The 18128-nt window shown below is 48.8% G+C and overlaps 5 protein-coding genes across 5 annotated transcripts; 3 read left to right on the forward strand and 2 right to left on the reverse strand.

Annotated features, from left to right (window-relative positions):
- Window positions 1-149: 149 nt before the first annotated feature.
- Window positions 150-1065, reverse strand: L3040_005663 (uncharacterized protein; the record flags this gene model as incomplete). Its single annotated transcript, XM_066154599.1, has 3 exons — window positions 150-357; window positions 405-889; window positions 961-1065. The coding sequence occupies 3 exons, from the start codon at window positions 1063-1065 to the stop codon at window positions 150-152; spliced, it is 798 nt and encodes a 265-aa protein (XP_066011451.1).
- A 1305-nt stretch (window positions 1066-2370) lies between these two features.
- On the forward strand, window positions 2371-3393 carry L3040_005664 (uncharacterized protein; the record flags this gene model as incomplete). The annotated part of the gene is made up of 4 exons (XM_066154600.1): window positions 2371-2373; window positions 2515-2664; window positions 2724-2773; window positions 2871-3393. 4 exons carry the CDS (start codon window positions 2371-2373, stop codon window positions 3391-3393), a joined length of 726 nt encoding a protein of 241 aa, XP_066011452.1.
- A 2281-nt stretch (window positions 3394-5674) lies between these two features.
- On the forward strand, window positions 5675-8109 carry L3040_005665 (uncharacterized protein; the record flags this gene model as incomplete). The annotated part of the gene is made up of 12 exons (XM_007295747.2): window positions 5675-5846; window positions 6166-6229; window positions 6283-6552; window positions 6608-6779; window positions 6828-6952; window positions 7003-7016; window positions 7083-7184; window positions 7236-7307; window positions 7566-7667; window positions 7725-7802; window positions 7879-7984; window positions 8064-8109. 12 exons carry the CDS (start codon window positions 5675-5677, stop codon window positions 8107-8109), a joined length of 1323 nt encoding a protein of 440 aa, XP_007295809.2.
- Window positions 8110-11211: 3102 nt separating this feature from the next.
- L3040_005666 (uncharacterized protein) lies at window positions 11212-13128 on the forward strand (the record flags this gene model as incomplete). Its single annotated transcript, XM_066154601.1, has 3 exons — window positions 11212-11383; window positions 11432-11723; window positions 11772-13128. 3 exons carry the CDS (start codon window positions 11212-11214, stop codon window positions 13126-13128), a joined length of 1821 nt encoding a protein of 606 aa, XP_066011453.1.
- Window positions 13129-15888: 2760 nt separating this feature from the next.
- L3040_005667 (uncharacterized protein) lies at window positions 15889-17114 on the reverse strand (the record flags this gene model as incomplete). The annotated part of the gene is made up of 4 exons (XM_066154602.1): window positions 15889-16063; window positions 16182-16358; window positions 16418-16454; window positions 17063-17114. The coding sequence occupies 4 exons, from the start codon at window positions 17112-17114 to the stop codon at window positions 15889-15891; spliced, it is 441 nt and encodes a 146-aa protein (XP_066011454.1).
- Between the last annotated feature and the right edge of the window lie 1014 nt (window positions 17115-18128).

Raw genomic sequence — 18128 nt, forward strand, 5'->3', positions numbered from 1 at the left:
GAAACTCCGTACATACCAAAGGGCCCCGAGAGCTGATCCAAAGGCGCCGCGAACCCAGGCTCTGCAATTGCTGATCGTGTCTGACTCCGGTATTTACCCACAACCCCATGAAGAAACGCCAGTCCTTACGCCACAACATCGTAAAAAGTTCAGACTTCCATGCCCAAATAAAGCCACTTGTCAGAAGTCACGTCGAGTTCATTCGTCCACATGTCCAAGGAAATCAGCTCGAATCCGACCCATCGAAGACTCTTGAGGAAGGCCTTCCGGTCGCTTTCGGGTACGAACCGATCGAGACAGATGACGACCTGGGAGACAGCGAAGACAGTCTCGGCAAGTTCGATCAATGCCATGAGGCTATTCAGTGAGCATTTGACTCGAATATTTGATGAGAATGGTCTTACCCTTGTTTCAGGTCCCTCCCAACGACCGCAGAATCGAAGAAGGCGAACAAGGATTTCTTGTCACCCTCGCCGGCCACAAAACCGCGGAAGCTACAGCCTCCAGCGTAGTCCCAAATCTCAATCCAAGCATCGATTGCCTGGGGAGTATTTCGTCTCGCAAAGTAATTGTTATACGTATCCACACTTTCGTCAGGAGGTGAATACGCGTTCGCACCCATACCGATAGACCCATTACTTGATGCCTTTCCTCCTTCACCGAGGAAAACGCCGTTCATGGTGTCACAGAAGAGCCTCTCACACTCTTCCCGGATGTAGTACGCTGCCCCCTCTTTACGTCTTCGACTCTTGCCATCGTTGTTGCGCTTTCGGTTGGAGTTCTTTGAAATGAGCGCGAGTTCGTTGGCAGAAGTCAAGGCCGCAAGAGGGGGACTCGACGGAGGGGATGGTAGTCCTGAGGAGCCGACCTCAGGGATACCACTTTGCCCCTGTATTCTAGTGAGTATATAGTATAGCAGACGGGGTAAACGAGCAGCAGAAAAAGAGGGGCGGGACGTACCGCCGGCGCCCGTAGTGGAGTAGTGGAAGCCGGTAAGGCTCGCAGAAGAGTCAACGATGTATGCACTGGCGAGAACGCTGGCCTGTCGACCGACGAGCTCGCCATAGCAATTACTCGAACTATGGGTTTCGTATTTACTGGGAGCCATTGCTATGGGATTTGGCCACTGTTGCGATGGACAAGGTTCGGGGTCTGAATCTGGTGCTGGAGGCTGCGAGAAGGTCTAGCGGCTGCTGTATGCGTTGGCAGATGAGGCTGTCGATGGAGAGGTGAAGGTTCTTTGATTTGTTGGGATGGAAGAAAATTCGGTGAAGGAGACGGGGAGGAGAAGGATTTTTGAGTTCTTAGATGGATGCGGGTCGTGCTTATACAGCCTTTATCCCCGCTTCGCGCTAGCGACCCAATAGACGCCCAGCACGTTTTGAATATAGTATATCATTGTAAGAGAAGTGAAAGGGAAGATCAAAGGCGGCGACGAATCGCATGAGTTGAGTGATCAATTGGTGGCATATAGTAGTACGACGTATGATGCTATTCATAAGTAAAGTATCATGCTTAGTTAGTGACAATTAGTCTTTTCTATTCAACAGCTACCCGTACCCGGGAGTCTCCCCGATGCAAACAAAGCAAAGCAAAGCAGAACTATAGCCTCAAGTCAACATACGACGACGGTAAAGGATTGATTGACTCCCACAAACCAGTGGTTTTCTCCATCCGTATGTGAACATCCGCTGATAAAAATATCTTGGGACCAAGTGTCATCTTTAGGCTGAGAGGGATGAGTACCAGATTTTACTTTCTATAATGGCGCATGATCAAGTCACCGGTTCAAAGCGCGGACAGAGATGTCGCATAACACAGAGGTGGAAACTCTTGGCTGAATATCTGCGATGGCGGGAAATCCAAGCAGAATTGTTGCTTTCAATATACAGAATGATAGAACTATAGATATTAGTTAGTTAGCTAGGTAGCTAGCTACTCATTCAGATCCCCAGTTCATAGCTTCTGAGAAGTCACATGGAGGAAATAGGTGTGTAAAATATACACACATATTATATATATGTATATATATATATATATATACTTATATATAACTCTACTCATTACAGGGGCCTCTTATCTTATCAACTGCCGACATGTCCTCGTGAGACAAAGGGGGGGAGCTGCTGATGCTGATGCTGATGCTGATGCTGAGGCTCGGAGGTCAGGAAAATTGATCGCCAACACACCGAAATGCCCTGCCTCACCACTTCTCCGACCCATATATGTCACCCTTCTCCCGAACACAGGCTTACATGCCGACTTGCCATTCCATAATCAAAATCTACAAAAGAGACATGTTACAACTGCTTCGACACTTCTACGACCGTGGGCACTAACAAGTGAATCAATCATACGTAAAACTCCACGATGGTATGATCTCCGATGAGGGGTGATTACCCCCCGGGTTTCGATGCTTCACTTCCTCTATATAGCCTTTTCGCTTCATTTCTCTATGTACTCTGTACTATATTACGTAAAGAGAGGTGTACGGGCTAATTTTGCATTCTTAAGTTATCTCTGCAACTGTCATCCATCTCGAAATACACTGTTTCCTCCCCAATGCCTCCTCCGGACTCACGCCCACCATTCCCAACCTATCTTCTCCCCTCCTTCACGTTCCCATTCCGACGGCGGCAATCCTCAATATCGACCACTGTCCCGGTAGGCTCTCCTCCAGAGCTAAGCTTCAGCCTTTCCTCCTCGGCCAACACATCGCCTAGCTCCTCACTGTCATCCACGCACTTCCTACCCAAAGAAACCATCCACGAAGGTCGGAGCAAATCACCCAGGGCGAACACGCAGGCTAATGGAGACTTACGCCTTCGTCGTGCTCAGCCCAACACCCTCAAATGTGTAACGTGCGCTAGCGATATCGCATTCGCCGACCAAGTCGTGAGCAAAGGCTTCACGGGCCGGCACGGACGGGCATATCTCGTTTCCCTGCCCCCAACCGAGGTCTCCATGTCGGCCGGCAAGAAAGACCCGGGCGGGCTACCAAACACCAAGATTGGAAGATCGGTAAACAGGGAGCTGTTGACTGGCCAGCATGTTGTGGCTGATGTGAGCTGCAGTATCTGCGGTGAGGTGCTGGGATGGAAGTATGTGGATGCGAAAGAGGCCGCGCAGAAGTACAAGATTGGGAAGTATATCTTGGAGATGAAGAGGGTGGTGCTTTCGGTCGGGTGGGAGGACGCGGTAGGTGACGGGGAAGATGTGGATGATAGTCTCGGGGTTTATGGGAGGGATGAGGATGAGGATGCGGTGGTCTTTGATAGTGAGGACGAGGATGAGTGTGAGGCTCTTTTCACTGGGACCTGGGATCCCGAAGTGGTGGCCAAAAGGCGGGGAAAGAGGATATGGGGCAGGAAGAAGAGGAGCGTGGAGGTTTGAGATGACCTTGCGTACGAGATGCTTGAGGTCTAGGTAGGCTTGCCTGACCTCTTCAAACTGCATAGGCAGAAGAAGTACTGAGGGCGATTTCGGATTCCTGGACCGTAATAACTAGGCAAGGGAAGATTCATTGAGGCAGCAGCATGGCGCGAGGCACACGGGCACGAGGGCATTAGTGGTACACGATTTATGATGAGTTGCTAAGTCGGCGGTTCTTTCTTTCTTGCGAGGCCTGCTACTTGTTAAGATATCCTGCGTTGAGCATTTGGTCTTGGTTTTGTTTAGCGTTACTATACCCCATCTTGAGCATAGTAAATTTCGGTAATAACGATAAACATCTTTATGCCTTCGTCGTCGTTTTCTATCCTCTTGACTCGCTTGGTTGGCACTATCGTACTGGTTCCAATGCATGGTCTATCTGCTTGCTTTCTTGATCTTCATCACATGTCACATGACCCTGTCCGATGAGAATAACTCACATGAGTACCTAGCTATAGGACTTCACAGGCGCACTATGAGGGTATTTGATGGATCCAAAAGTACCATGTACCTACGCAGGAGTGGTGCAAGTGGGCCAATATCAAAAGAATCGGTCACGTTTACCCCGAATTAACCGACCTGGATTAACCGACCTGAATTAACCGAGGCCAAATGCGTAGATTATTGGACTTGCAGATACTTCCAGACTCCAGTGAGCAAGTTGGATCTGATCGATTAGAACTTTTCGTGAAGTTGTGCTGTGTTGTTTTCCGAGCCAGAAGTGCATGTCCTGGTGAGGATCTGGATTTTGAGCCTGGTCCTACCCCTTATCTAGTAAATTAAGATCAATCCTTACAAGAAAGTTTACATATAGAAGATGGACTGAGGGTAGTATAGATTCTTTTACAGTGTGATTTCAGTTTGGAGAGTATTTCCTGGTTATGTTAGGAGTTCTATTGAAGTGTCGGAAGTTCTATTGAAGTGTCGAGCTGCCTTGTTAGCCGAGCTGTCTTGTTAGCCGAAGTCGAGGGCTATGAAGCTCTCTCTCTTTGTATCGCTACGTTCAAGTGATATCTTGAGGGGATTATGATCTTAATGGTGAAAGCAGCTGATACGCTTTGATCATGCTTCACGGACAAACCGCTGTCCTCCTGATCCTTGAAAACTGAAGTGATGCACGGCGCCCACTAAGACCCTAGTGCTCTTTCAAAGGCCTTCAGACTATCAGATGATGCAGATGCGCATATGTGTAGACTAAAAGACATCAGGAGCACCTTCCCAGTTCATCTTCCCTTGATTCTAGACCAATCAACTCTCGTTGATGCCTAAACTGCCGGTTTGGTCTCTCAGAATCACCACGGTTAGCGCGTAAAATTTCCTATACAGAGTATTTTAACCCCCCCTCCCCCTCCTCCTCCTCCTCTTTCTTCTCCCCCATCTCCACCTCCTCTTCTCACACTCAACAACCACATCTGGTACTGTATAAAAACCCTACTTTATCAAGTACTCAATTCCCATGGTGGTGTTGCTGGTGTTCAGACCAATGGCGCTCCCTAGGTAAGATTCAAGATGCGAAACGCATGCGCTCGCCATCCAAAGCTGACAGTTTACAGTTGGAGAGAAAGACAGAGAGTATCATGTGTGGTAATTCTTTTATTTTTGCTCCCTGCCCCCTGCTGCTGCCTTCTTGGACCGCTGGCTGATTCCTCTTTCTTCCTGCGCTGCAGATCGTTGGATAAGACTCAGCTTCCGGAGCTCCCTCTTCTACCATCATCCTCCTCCTTCTACCTATACCCGTCATCAAATCCTCCATCTCTAAAACATCAACACCACAATACCTCCATCATTGACGCGACAATACAGTTGGCACATGTTGCTGTCGCTGCAGCCAGGAGGAACGATCTGCTAGCACTGGTGAGCTCCCCTTCTCCTATGTCCATTCGCCTGCAGTCCCTAGATCGCTCCTACACTTCTACATCTCTCCATCGATCCTTTCTACCGTTTCCCTAGTACAGTCGCCGGAGACCTTAGCTCTGGGCTGTCGCTTCATTCTCTGTGCCGCTCGATCTGTCTTGCTGCTGCCACGTCACAGCTGACATCACCTTCCTACACACGATCATCTATCAGCAGACTCCAATTTACCTAGCGTCTGTGGGAGTCCCGTGGCTTGGGTCGAGCGGCCGAGTTGCAGATATTCGAGATTCTGCTCGATAACAGCGGAGAGAACTCTAGCTAACGTGCTTTTTGGAAGCAGAACAGTACACGTTGGACGAGAATTTTAGATCAGCACGAGCTCGTCATAATGGCAGGAAGTCAACTTGGTACGACTCCCACGACGGCCATAACTTGTCCGTGCCGGCGACCTCGGATTGCTCGGCTTGTACCGACTGAGTTTCGCAACCTGGCAACACTAGTTTCGATTGCCTTGACTTCAAGTAAGGCGGAGCCTGGAACTATACTAGCATGCTTACTCTGTGAGTGATGCGCGGGAATACTAAAGCTGTGGAATAAGGAGAAGGTAGGCTTCCGCCTCTGTGTTTACTTTCCTCTCACCCTCGAGCAACTAGCCGATTGTTACCAAAAGCTGATCAGAAAGCAGAAGTTCGACACAACTTGAAGCCAAGAGAGTCTTCGATTAGGAAGATTACCCAGTCATGATAGGACAAAGAAGATTATAGAAAGCTGCGCATCTTTTTGACCACCACTACCGAACCCAAATCGAATACAAACCCCGGCTGGTATGCCTACCTTCTACCAAGTCTGGTAAAACCTTACACAACTTATCCTGCCTAGCTTCTGCTATTTCCACAACCCAGACGAATCAGCTCGGCGATACCGTCGCTGGAGGAGCTTGGCCGTAAGTTTGTTAACTCCTGTCATGACTTGAATGCAAACTGATCTTCGATCTAGCGTTGCGACTCATCTCGGCACATTATCTGGCTTACAGCACGCGTCGATTATCACACGAACCCTCAGCCTAGATCAGTACAATGGTTATGGGTTATGCTCACTCCATCTGGTCACCTTCAATACGACTCCTTCATCATCTCCTCTTCGCCTCCACGCCTTCCGATCTGCCTACGACAACTGTGATATTGACCGTCAATGGCCTTCCTCAGACTTCAACAGTCTACATTTCCGACTTCGCATCATACCAAATTGTCACAAGCTTCTACTACTGTAAGAATTCTCCCATGATATGAGCAAAGGTGGTAGTTGCTAGCTATATCTACAGTGGGACTAACGGCCCAACCGAGACATTTGGATTCCTTGCCAAAACGACAGTCCGGTATCCTCCATTATCAGTCGATGATTACACGAAAGTCATACTCTACCCTCTACACCCGAAGGAGACCACTGGTGCCTTCAAGGATCCTGCTCTTATCCTGTCCTTTTTCTTTGCTGAGGTCTCTTCCTTCCTGCTATAGCGTACGTGGATGCCTGCGCTGATACAGTTCAGAGTCAAGAGGGTGAAGACAGCTGTGAGAAGATTCAACACTACGAATGAGAGTGTTCAATGCTGCAACCATGTCTGCATCGAGACGGCCATGTCCCCAAGGAAGAAACACAGACAAGACTAGTCTGTCTCAGGCTTCAAGTACTCACGATAATTTCTGGGTGACGACCAAGCAAGCAAGACTCGAGTAAGTCCCCCCGGGAGCTATTTCATATGGACTCGATACCAGACAATTTACTGACTAGTGATTCAGGCTACTTTTGCAAGAATTTCGATATAAGCTTTCTCGTTAGAGCCGTCTCTTGGCTCTACGACAAAAAAAATACGGTTTTCCGGATATTCTCTTCCGTTGTAGGTAAGCAAGAGCTCTTTCTTAGCATCTTCATCCTCGGCTAACCAGATGAAGGAAGTATAAGTCTTCACCAAGAACCGTCTTTGGATTTCAAGACAAGCGAGTTTACCGGCTCGTCGTTGTTAGGTACGTTCTGTTCTAATTACACTCTGGTGCTTGCAGCGATCATACTACTATGTACGCTCCTCTTCATCCAGGGTGCCCTGCTGGATTTCCAGATCCTTTGAGATTACCTGGGTAAGCACATTCATTGTCATTTTCGGTTCGACAGTTAGTATTCCCACTGCTATCGATCCCGGAAATGACAATGTCAAAGCACACCCTCAATTTCTGCAAGGAGCCCGGTGGATGAAGCTCACAACCGCTGTTCTAATCCAATTATAGGCTTGCCGCTTAATTTCACGACTATTGATCAACCTTCTGTGGTTCCAGCTGGTTACATTAGACAAGAGACTGGCCGCAGAGTCTTCTCGGCTATCTTTGTTGGTATCGTATAATTCTTGTCCTTTACTTTCCTCGAAATCCGCTAATATCTATTTACAGCTCCATTCAACAACTTGGTGCCCAATTTCTCGTCGTCAACCTCTAATGGGATAAGGGGCCACCAACTTCAAATTGCCCGTACCCTCCTTTCCCATTGGAGGTTGACGACGAATACATCCATGCAGCTCCCGTCGGACCCCAACCGGCGGGAAAGCTTTCGAAGCTAGTTGGCTTCAACATCAATGTCCGGATCTACCAAACCGTGACCCCGCTCTCCACTATGGAGCTAGCCTACGGTTATTCTGGAAATTCTTGAGGCCGTAAGAAGAATCTCTTGGGAAACTGCCCCAGCAGGTCTTAAATAAGATCCCCTCGAATTCCGCTAATATTTATCTACAGATATATTCAAAGACTCGGTCCGCAATTTCTCATCGTCAACCTCTAATGGGATAAGGGGCCACCAACTTCAAACTGCCCGTACCCTCCTTTCCCATTGGAGGTTGACGACGAATACATCCATGCAGCTCCCGTCGGACCCCAACCGGCGGGAAAGCTTTCGAAGCTAGTTGGCTTCAATATCAATGTCCGGATCTACCAAACCGTGACCTGGGGGAAACCCAATGTTCGAGCCCGCAGCTGCACTGATACAACATTGACTGGATCCGCCAGAAGAGTCTGCTGGAAGGGGTCTCATTCAGGACCTGCTTAAGAAAACTGCTTCCGGAATTTCAAGCAGGTTATGAATGAGATCCCTTCCGAGCTCCAATTACAACCAGGCTCTCAGCCAGGCGAGTTCGGAGAGGCTATCCCTCAACCGAGAGCCTGCAGCTGCACTGATACAACATTGACGTGTCTTATCTCCCGTCCAATGGGATAGACACATCTGGGTTAACCCAAAGTTCTTCTAAATCATGGGAAACCTGCTGCTTCCGGCACTAAACCGGGGGTGCCACTAGGCACGCCATAGCTCTACCACGGGAGTAATGGCATTGGAAAAGATCAAGCACGAGGATAGTGCCCTAGAATACTGCCCTGGAGTTCTACAGAACTGCCATCTTACGTCCTCTCGTACAAGGGTAGTTGGGCTCCACGGACTGGGAGGTCAAGTACCAGCCCAGCAACCTGTTCGGACCAATCCCAAGGTTCTTCCAAATCATGGGAAACCTTCCACTTCCAGCAACAGACTGGGGGTGCCACTGGGCACGCCACAGCTCTACCACGGGAATGGTATATGAAATGATCAAACACGAGGATACTGCCCTAGAATACTGCCCTGGAGTTCTACAGAACAGCCATCTTACGTCCTCTCGTACAAGGGTAGTTGGGCTCCACGGACTGGGAGGTCAAGTACCAGCCCAGCAACCTGTTCGGACCAATCCCAAGGTTCTTCCAAATCATGGGAAACCTTCCACTTCCAGCAACAGATTGGGGGTGCCACTGGGCACGCCATAGCTCTACCACGGGAATGGTATTCGAGATGATCAAACACGAGGATACTGCCCTAGAATACTGCCCTGGAGTTCTACAGAACTGCCATCTTACGTCCTCTCGTACAAGGGTAGTTGGGCTCCACGGACTGGGACATCAAGTACCAGCCCAGCAACCTGTTCGGACCAATAAAGGTGCATGGTCGGCCTATCGGCCAACCTCGTCGTGAGGGGGGTCGCATCATGGATGAGCATTTGTAGCTGGGCTGGTGGAGCTGTGTTCTTTCATGGTGTCAGGTTCGTACTTCCCTCCCCCTGGGAAATACAGTGAATGATACCGTATACTGATATATCAGCAGGATACCCGGGGTCAAACATGGCCACCGGCAGCAGCTCGGTGTGCCTCGCTGGAGAGGGTAGCTTGCGAAGAGAGAACGCATCATCCTGTAGATTACGTGTGCGGTTTAGGGTTGGAATGAACAATGGAACGTATCTGCTTCGGTACCGAGATTATGTGTACTGTTTCGGGTTGGAATGAAGAATCGAACTTATCCGCTTTGGAACGAAAAATTTACTTGAGCGACTTTTATTCAGATGGAGTCATGGCAATAGTCTCGAGCCACGCCATCGAGCTTTACCTCGTGAGTGTAATAGCTTTGGATTTGAATTTGAATTATAGTGGTGACACATATGTGCAAAGTGAATGTCTCCTTATAACACAACGGACTGTCTCTCATTTTCAACAAGCGTGTCTTGTGAAGAAGCAGTTAAAAGTACATGGCTAGCTTCAATAGGTGGCAACAACTACGCAATACGCATCAGTCTTTGATATGTTCACAGAGTCGTGCCGCCGGAGAGAGCATGGAGTTTCTTGCAAAAGATAGGTGCGAGAAGGATCGAGTCTCAATTTCTAAGCTGGATTTCTATTCTGGTATCTTCATACCCGCTCATACTCATATGCAATAGACAGACAAAAATTATCAGCCTCTTGAAAAAGGATACCCGTATTATTAAGTAGAGTCCCGGCAGTGACTTGATCTACTCTCGGAGCCTTTTCATTGATTTTTTTTTGGCGGACCTCTAGAGGCTCGCTCTGCAGCGGCAACCTGCTCGCGCTATCTCTCCCTGCGAGGGCCACAAAAGGAGAATTCATTAGAAATTCCTGAGGCCTAGGGAGGCAAGAAAGGAATCCCAGGGCAAGTGGCAATGTCCATGGTAGCTAATATCTAGCCGGCTGGATACTGATTCGAGGATGGAGTTTTGGGTTAAATCAGCTGATCGTGAGTGAGACCGGTCGAGGGGTGATTATGAGTGAGGTGAATAGCTTGATAGCGACTAGAAATTTGCGTACGAAACTGGAACGTAGGATTGTGAATGGCTCGTGTTTCTTATTCACATCTTGTATTGCAAATATTTAGCTAAGCTCTCACGTTTGCTTTACCTTCATGTGACATATCACGTGATACATGTTTGTGACGCTACGCACTAGCGCCTTCGCTCTTTGTCATTTATTCCAGCCACCTTTGATTCCCTTCATTCCCCACCTTCATCTCCTCGCACCAGAGACCACGACAACCTCAACAACCTCAACAACCCCATCACGAAACACCGTCGTCCATCGGCCCTCGACCTCAACCTATCGTCCTGCCATCGGAATAGAACACCAGCACCCTTGCTGTCTGAACGACGCCCAGGAATTGCGGAGGAGCATACTTGGTGGAAAGTGAATTCGGAGCTGCGCGCACTTGTGGTAGTGAAGTCCAGTTGCTTTTGTGTGTGGTGGAGGAAGAACCCAACAATTTCAGATCATCACACTCGCAGCGGTGCTGCTTGCGATCCTGTACATTTTCCTTCGTGTCTCTCAGAGCTTCTCGTGTGTCCAGAGCCCCTGGTACATCCAGTGATTGCAATCAGATTTGATTTCACCTCGTTCTCTTTGAGCGGAAAAAGAAAGAAAGAAGAAACCTGAAGTCAAAAAGGTCGCAATCAAAAATTTGTCCCCCTTTCACTCTTGAGCACTACTTTGCGTTTTCCCCCCAAGTGCATAGGATAGCCTGTCTCCTCTGCTCTACACACTCACCATCGACAAGGCAACTACCACGACATTCCGGGTCGCCATCATGGCCTCCTCAGTATTTTTCAAGTTCAAGTCCCAGAAGGACGCTCAGCAAATCAAGTTCGACGGTACTGGTATCTCCGTCTTCGAGCTCAAGCGTGATATCATTATCACAAGCGGTCTAGGTGATGGTACAGAATTCGATCTCATAATCTACGATGAAGACGGAAAAGAAGGCAAGTCTTACTCAACTATCGTGCAATAGAGATACTAACGACAGCCAGAATACGATGACGATACAGCCATCGTACCCCGTTCGACGACCGTTACGGCCCGCCGCCTGCCTGCCATCAAGAGAGGTGCCGGACGTGCGCAGAGATATATGACTGGCAAAATGCCACTAAACGCGAAAAACTCGTCGCGCAAGGAGCAGGCAAAGCAACATGCAAAGGCAAGCGCTACAAGTAACGCCATGGCACAGATGAACAATGCCTCCATGACAGAAGAGGAGCGCATGAACGCCATGTTCCAAGCCCAGACTGAACAATGGAACGATCAACTGCAGGAGATGGGAAAGTAAGTTGACCGCATACCATCGGAAAATCCGCAGCTAACATTTCCTAGGCAAACAAAGATTTATCACCACAACAATCACAAGAAGACCTCGGATAACGAGCCGCCTCCAGGTTATATCTGCTATCGTTGTGGAGAGAAAGGGCATTGGATCAAGGAGTGCCCGACGAACGATGACCCAACTTTCGAGAATAAGCCTCGTATCAAGCGTACAACTGGTATTCCCAGATCATTCCTCAAGACCGTTGATAAGCCCACGGCTCTTAATGGAGATGGTACGGAGGATTCAAAGCCACCTTCTGGTATCATGGTGAACGCGGAGGGTCAATTTGTCATTGCTGAGCCAGACAAGGCATCCTGGGAGCAGTTCCAAGCAAAGACCAAGTCGTCTGCTGCGGCGCAGAAGGCTGCTGCGTTGGGGGACAAGGAGTTGCAGGATAGGGGATTGGAGTGTTCCATCGACAAGAGAATATTCATAGACCCAATGAAGACGCCCTGTTGTGAGAAGACATTCTGCAATGAATGCATTACTAACGCGCTCATTGAGAGCGACTTCACTTGTCCTGGTTGCCAGACTGAAGGCGTGTTGATTGACGATCTGACGCCTGACGATGAGACTTCTGCCAAGATCAAGGTCTACCTGGAAGAGAAGAACGCTGCCTCCAAAGCCGAGAAACAAAGATCGAGCAGTCCGAGCGTGAAGCCTGAGACCACACCAGCACCTGATGTGAAGGCGAAGTCCAAGTCACCCTCTCCACCAGCCAAGGGCAAGTCGCCACCAACATCATCATCAACAACAACAACAACAACCACCTTAACCACACCCACAGCCGATAACAAGGCTCCTGTAAATGCAAGCAACCCCAAGAAACGCCCAGCGGATGAGCTGCTTGAGAACCCCAAGATCCCGAAAGGACCAAAGGCAATGCAACAGCAGCAAGCGTTGCAAAATCAGCAACAGATGATGAATGGCATGAACGGATTCCCTCCCATGCCTTTCGCAATGCCCAACCAGTTCTACGGTCCTAGCGGCTGCTTCAACGGTATGCCAAATATGATGAACAACTTCGGCATGGGCATGGCAAATCCCATGATGATGAATCCCATGATGGGCATGAACGGCTTCAATGCCTTCCCCAATATGAACAGCTTCAACAACTTCAACGGTATGCCTAACATGGGTATGATGAACGGCGGTGGAAACATGGCCAACGGAGCCATGCAACGACCTAATATCAACGGAGGAGGAGGACCGCCCGCTGGCCAGTTCCCTAACCAGCAAAAGACAGTCTTCTCGGAGCCGCTACCGAATGAAGAGGACAATGCCTATTTCCGCAAGCCGGTTAACCCGCATCGTCACCAGGGACGACAACGTAGGGCGAGACCGAGCGATTACCGGGAGCTATAGACGAGGTTCTCCTCTCGCGTTACTTCTTTCTCGAATTGGTCCCTACTCCGACCTCTTCTCTACTTCTTTGTCTACACCACGTTTTAGTTTTACGACGACCTCGGATCTCGGATCGAGAGGCGTCGGTACATATTCAGCACCCGGCAAGCCGTCGGGATATATCGGCATTGCAGGCGTTCACGGGGGGGGGGGATCCTCCTTTGCATCTATGGCCCATTGCGTGGGGCGAGGCTTTCTATCTTTTGGGTCTTGAGGGGGGAGTATGCATGATTGGGATTTTTTCATGAACGGAGGCATGGAGCTGGAGAGGTGGTGCGGCACATCTGGTCAGCCATTAGGAGGCATGCGATTCTCTGTCTCGGCGGGGGAAGAAGAGGAATTAATGCCCTCTCCTTTTTGGGGGGGGGTCCCAATCAAAAATGGGGGCTCTGCCTTAGTCTTACATGAGATGATGGGGATGATGATAGGCAAATGAAAAAGGAAAAATCTGGTCTTTCTATCTACCTACCTACCTATGTGATCGTCATTGTCGCTCTTTCGTGTTTGTGAGGATGTGTGTGTGTGTGTGTGTGTGTGTGATATTATGATTAGGTAGGCTGAAGATGGAGAGGAGAGGAGAGGACAGGAGAGAGGAGAAGGCACGGGTCTTCCCTGAAAGCCGAAAGGAATGGAAGGGTGAGAAAGCGAGAAAGTGGGAAAGTATTTCCATTCTATTCTATTCTATTCTATTCTCATCCCTCTCTCTCTCTCTCTCTCTCTCTTCCTCTCTTGCCTGACCATATCCCTCTTTACTTAGGTATACGTATGTATGTATGTATGTATGTCCGTCCGTACCTACCTAGGTACTCTCTCTCTCTCTCCATCTCTCCCTCTCCCTCTCTCCATCTCTAGCCTAGCTTCGCACACCCCCTTCAACCATCCACCCACCCATCCACCCCTCCATCCACCCCTTTCACCCCTTCATCCATCCACACCATCCCCATCCCCATCCCACGTCAACGAGGCTCCAAACGCGCGCGCCCCTGGTCCATTAACAGTACTTACTACCTATGCATTCGAACATATCTGTGTGTGTGTGTGTAGCATGCATACCGCTATCCCTCCCTTTCGCAACCTCGTACCCGAGAGAGATCGAGAGAGAGAGTTGGTTGAGATCTTGGTGCGGGTGGTTGGTTGAGCCCCCACTCCCCTTCCCCTACCTACCTTACGTCCTTACGTTGGTTGGTAAGTAAGTGCCTCCCCCACGGCGCACGGCGCATGGCTGTTGTTGTTGTTGTTGTTGTTGTTGTTGGGACGAGGGGAGGGATGGAAGGAGTGGGAGTGGGAGTGGGAGTGGGAGTGGGAAAGGGGGGGGTGATAGGGTGAGGACGGATGGAGGGAGGACCGGTATGGTGTGGTGTGATGTGATGGATGCCTAAGTGTAACAGCGAGCGGGAAGGGGTGGGATGGGATGGGATAGGATGGGATAGATAGATAGATAGGGGATGGTAATGTGATACGGTATATTATTGTACCGGGCTGTGCTGGGCTGGGATACCGTAGCTAGGCGCTTATCGTCTGGAGAGGTAGAGGAGGAGGAGGAGGAGGTGGTGATGGTGATGGTGGCGGTGGATCGATTCAACGAAAGCTTTCGTTACCATTTTACATTCGCATCTGGTTAGCTACGGAGTACTATTTGCTATCTACTAGGTATTTCCCATCTGCCTAGGTACTTGAATCCACCGATACGCGGTGAGAAAGGATGCAAAGTCTCCGCGCGCCCTTATGTATATATATATATGTGTGTGTGTGCGTGTGTGTTATATGTCCTCGCTAATGTTTTTTTTGTTTATTTTTCCATCTCGGAATTTCATGTATTTCATGTCCCTCTCTCTCTCTCTCTCTCTACCCCCCACACCCCCCTCCCCTCCCGAGTAGTAGAAAAGATCGGGAGAGCAATATTATACAGAGAAAGATGATTCGAGACCGCCCCGTGCGTGTGTGTATGTGGTGTGTGTGGGTGTCTACTCGTGATTACGACCGAGAGAAGAAGACAGGTGGGAAAAGAGAGAGGGTGAGGGGTCCGTCCCAGCATAGCAAGCATCAACATGGCAAGCAAGCCGCACGACCAGGCCCGAGGTGAGAAGAGAAAAAAGAGAGAAGAAGAAGAAGAGGAAGAAGAGAACGGCGAGAAAAAAAAAAGCAAAAAAGGGCAACCGTTTTCTTTTATAACTCCGTATAACACCGGTGTGCATGAGCTGCGACCCCCCCCTTGCCGTCGTTGAAATGCCGTTTGTCTGTTTGTCTGTTTGTATGTTTGTTTGTTTTTTTTGTTTGTTTTGTTTTCCTGCTCGCTCGTTCGGGGTCACCCGGAGGAGGAGGAGGAGGAGGAGGAAGCCCGCCCGAAGGTCGTTCGCCTACGCCGTCTCCGTATCTTCCCCCGATCGATTCCCCCGGAGAGATAGCCGAGCTGGCGCCGACTCGCAAAACCAAACCCAACCCAACCCAACCAAACCAAACAAACAAACCAACAAACCAACATCCAGAACGACGAGAGGAGAGCAGCAGGCATCCCTATGCGCGCGATCCTCCGATTACCCCCCATCCCGAGTCCTACTCCTGTTTCCTGTTTCCTGGTTCCTGGTTTCTATTTCCTATTTTCAATTTTCCTATTTCCTATTTCCTATTATGCTCGATACAGATTGTACACGCTCCCGTCTCTTCTCGCGTCGCATCGCGCCGCACCTCATCTCAGCGCGTGGCCGCGGCGGGGGTCAGGAGCTACCGCCGGCACGCGGTGCTCCAGCTCTCGGAGGGGAAGTTGACGGGCGAGGGTGGGGGCGGCGCGGGAGGAGAGTAGTCGTTCTGGTTGTCGCGCGTGACGAAGATGTAGGGGGACTTGGCTTTCATGGACAGGCTGGTCGAGAGGTAGTTGATGTCGACGTCGCCAAAGGCGCTGTTGGTGAGGAGAGGGGAGCGGCGGCGTGGGATGGGGGTGGTGATTGGCGTGGGGGTTTGGGTGGGCATTTTTTTTTTTTTTGGTTGGTCTTTTTGTTTTGAGGGGGGGGAGTTACGTGACTTGACGCGTTTGTTGCTTTGAGATGATTTCTAGAGGAGAAGGGGAAGAGGGAAAGTTGATGTTTATATGTTTCTGAGAGTTTGGAGAGGTTGTTGGGGATTTGGAGACGGGAGTGTTGGAGGTTGCGGGTGGTTCTTTTATGAAGGTGGAGTGGGTGGAAGAGCTGAGCAGGCTTGCTTGTTGTTAGTCGGTGTTGGATGCAGATAGGGCTGAGGCAGGTAGGTTACTCACCGAACAGTCAAGAAGCCCTTCGGGTTCGGGAGGATTGCTTGCGAGAACACAGAGAGTGGCAATCGTCAAGTGACGGTAACAGTTGACGTGAATGTAAAGCGCACAAGAATCGGTGGGATAGTGTTGATGTTGCGAGGGTGCGGGATCTGTGGCGAGGTGTATGTACGGTACCGGTATGGGTTTTTGTATGTGTGTCTCGAGCGAAGAAGCAAGATGTCCTTGGAGTGAAAGATGGGGAATTAAATAGGAAGAGAGGATTGTATTCGAGATTGCTCGTCGGGGGAGTCCGGGTATTTTATGTTCGGATCATAATAATCATACTACTCCTACTACCTACCTACCGTACCAGTCAGTACCAGTACCAGTACTTGCTTGCTGTACCCAACTTCCCCCCTTGCCAAAACACGATCCGCTCTTATCTCAGGCGAGGAAAAGGTCCCCAGACTCCAATCAAAAGAATGCGAAAAAAGAGTCCAGAGGACCGTATGGTAAGACAAAGCCGGAAGCCGGTCTCCACTAATCCCAGTCCGTTGGGTTGCTGAGGAATGTTCCATTACGGGGTAGATTGGGCTCTTATCCCTGTCTATATGGCCTGTAATCTCGCTCGCCCGCTCTGAGACTCTTGAGACTCTTGAGACTTCATACCCCGGACTCTCGCTGGAATGGAGTGGAGGGTGATTGACTTCCCCGGCTTCATCTTTAGTTAGTAGTACAACTAACTCTCCCGTACCGGACCGGAGTAGCAGGTCCAGCGAGCCGGCCTGAGCAACCCTCAGACCGGTACGGTACTCGACACCGACAAGTACAACTACAAGTACAACTACAAATACACCGACAAGTACAACTACAAGTACAACTACAACTACAAGCACAACTCCAACTCCAACTACAACTACAACTGCATGCGATGACCACCCAGAGAGGACGGGGGGAAGAAAGCAAGAGCTGTGGTTTTCATCCCACTCCGGGCGACCGGTAATTTCATGGACGGCTGCGAAGTGTCCGCACGTACAGTATAAATAAACAAAACATCCACCGGGTAAATAATAGTCAGTGCACTGACTTTGTGACCTGCGGGCTCTCGGTCACAGTCAGGACAAGCAAGTGTCCCAGGTCAAGCAAGTGTCCCATTTCAATTATTTCAACTTGTATTAGAAATAACTTAGCAACGAATATTGCTATATTATTCAAAAATAGATGCATAGGTCGGCGTAATCGAGATCTTTAAAAGTCTAACCAAGTATAAAATCTTTTTATTAACAATTTAATAATTAATAGAATAAATAATGTTTGATTATCGATTGAATTTGTTTGAAAATCAAAAATTTTGTATTAAAAAATTTATATTTTTTAATATTAATCGTCTTTTGAATTGAGTTTTAATATAAAAATTTTGATATTTAAAAAAGTCTTAATCAAGCGGACTCGTACCATTTGTTTTTTTTATTATAACTTTTATAATTATTATTTTATTTAAGTTACAAATATAGTCGAAAAGTTGATGTTCTTGAATCTTCGCTAAATTGTCCGAGCTTTTTTCGCTGTTACAATTGTAATTTTGCGTAATAAATATTATTTTACTTATTTTAATAATAAAAAATATATAATATGTTTTGTAAGTAAAGTATAATTCACTTATCTCGATTCGTATATCTAATTTTTATTGTTGTATCTTTTTTTGTTATTGACTTATTCTTAATACAAATCGCGA

Source organism: Drepanopeziza brunnea (assembly GCF_022702325.1).
Source record: "Drepanopeziza brunnea f. sp. 'multigermtubi' strain 214-2 chromosome Unknown ctg9, whole genome shotgun sequence".
Taxonomy (NCBI): Eukaryota; Fungi; Ascomycota; class Leotiomycetes; order Helotiales; family Drepanopezizaceae; genus Drepanopeziza; species Drepanopeziza brunnea.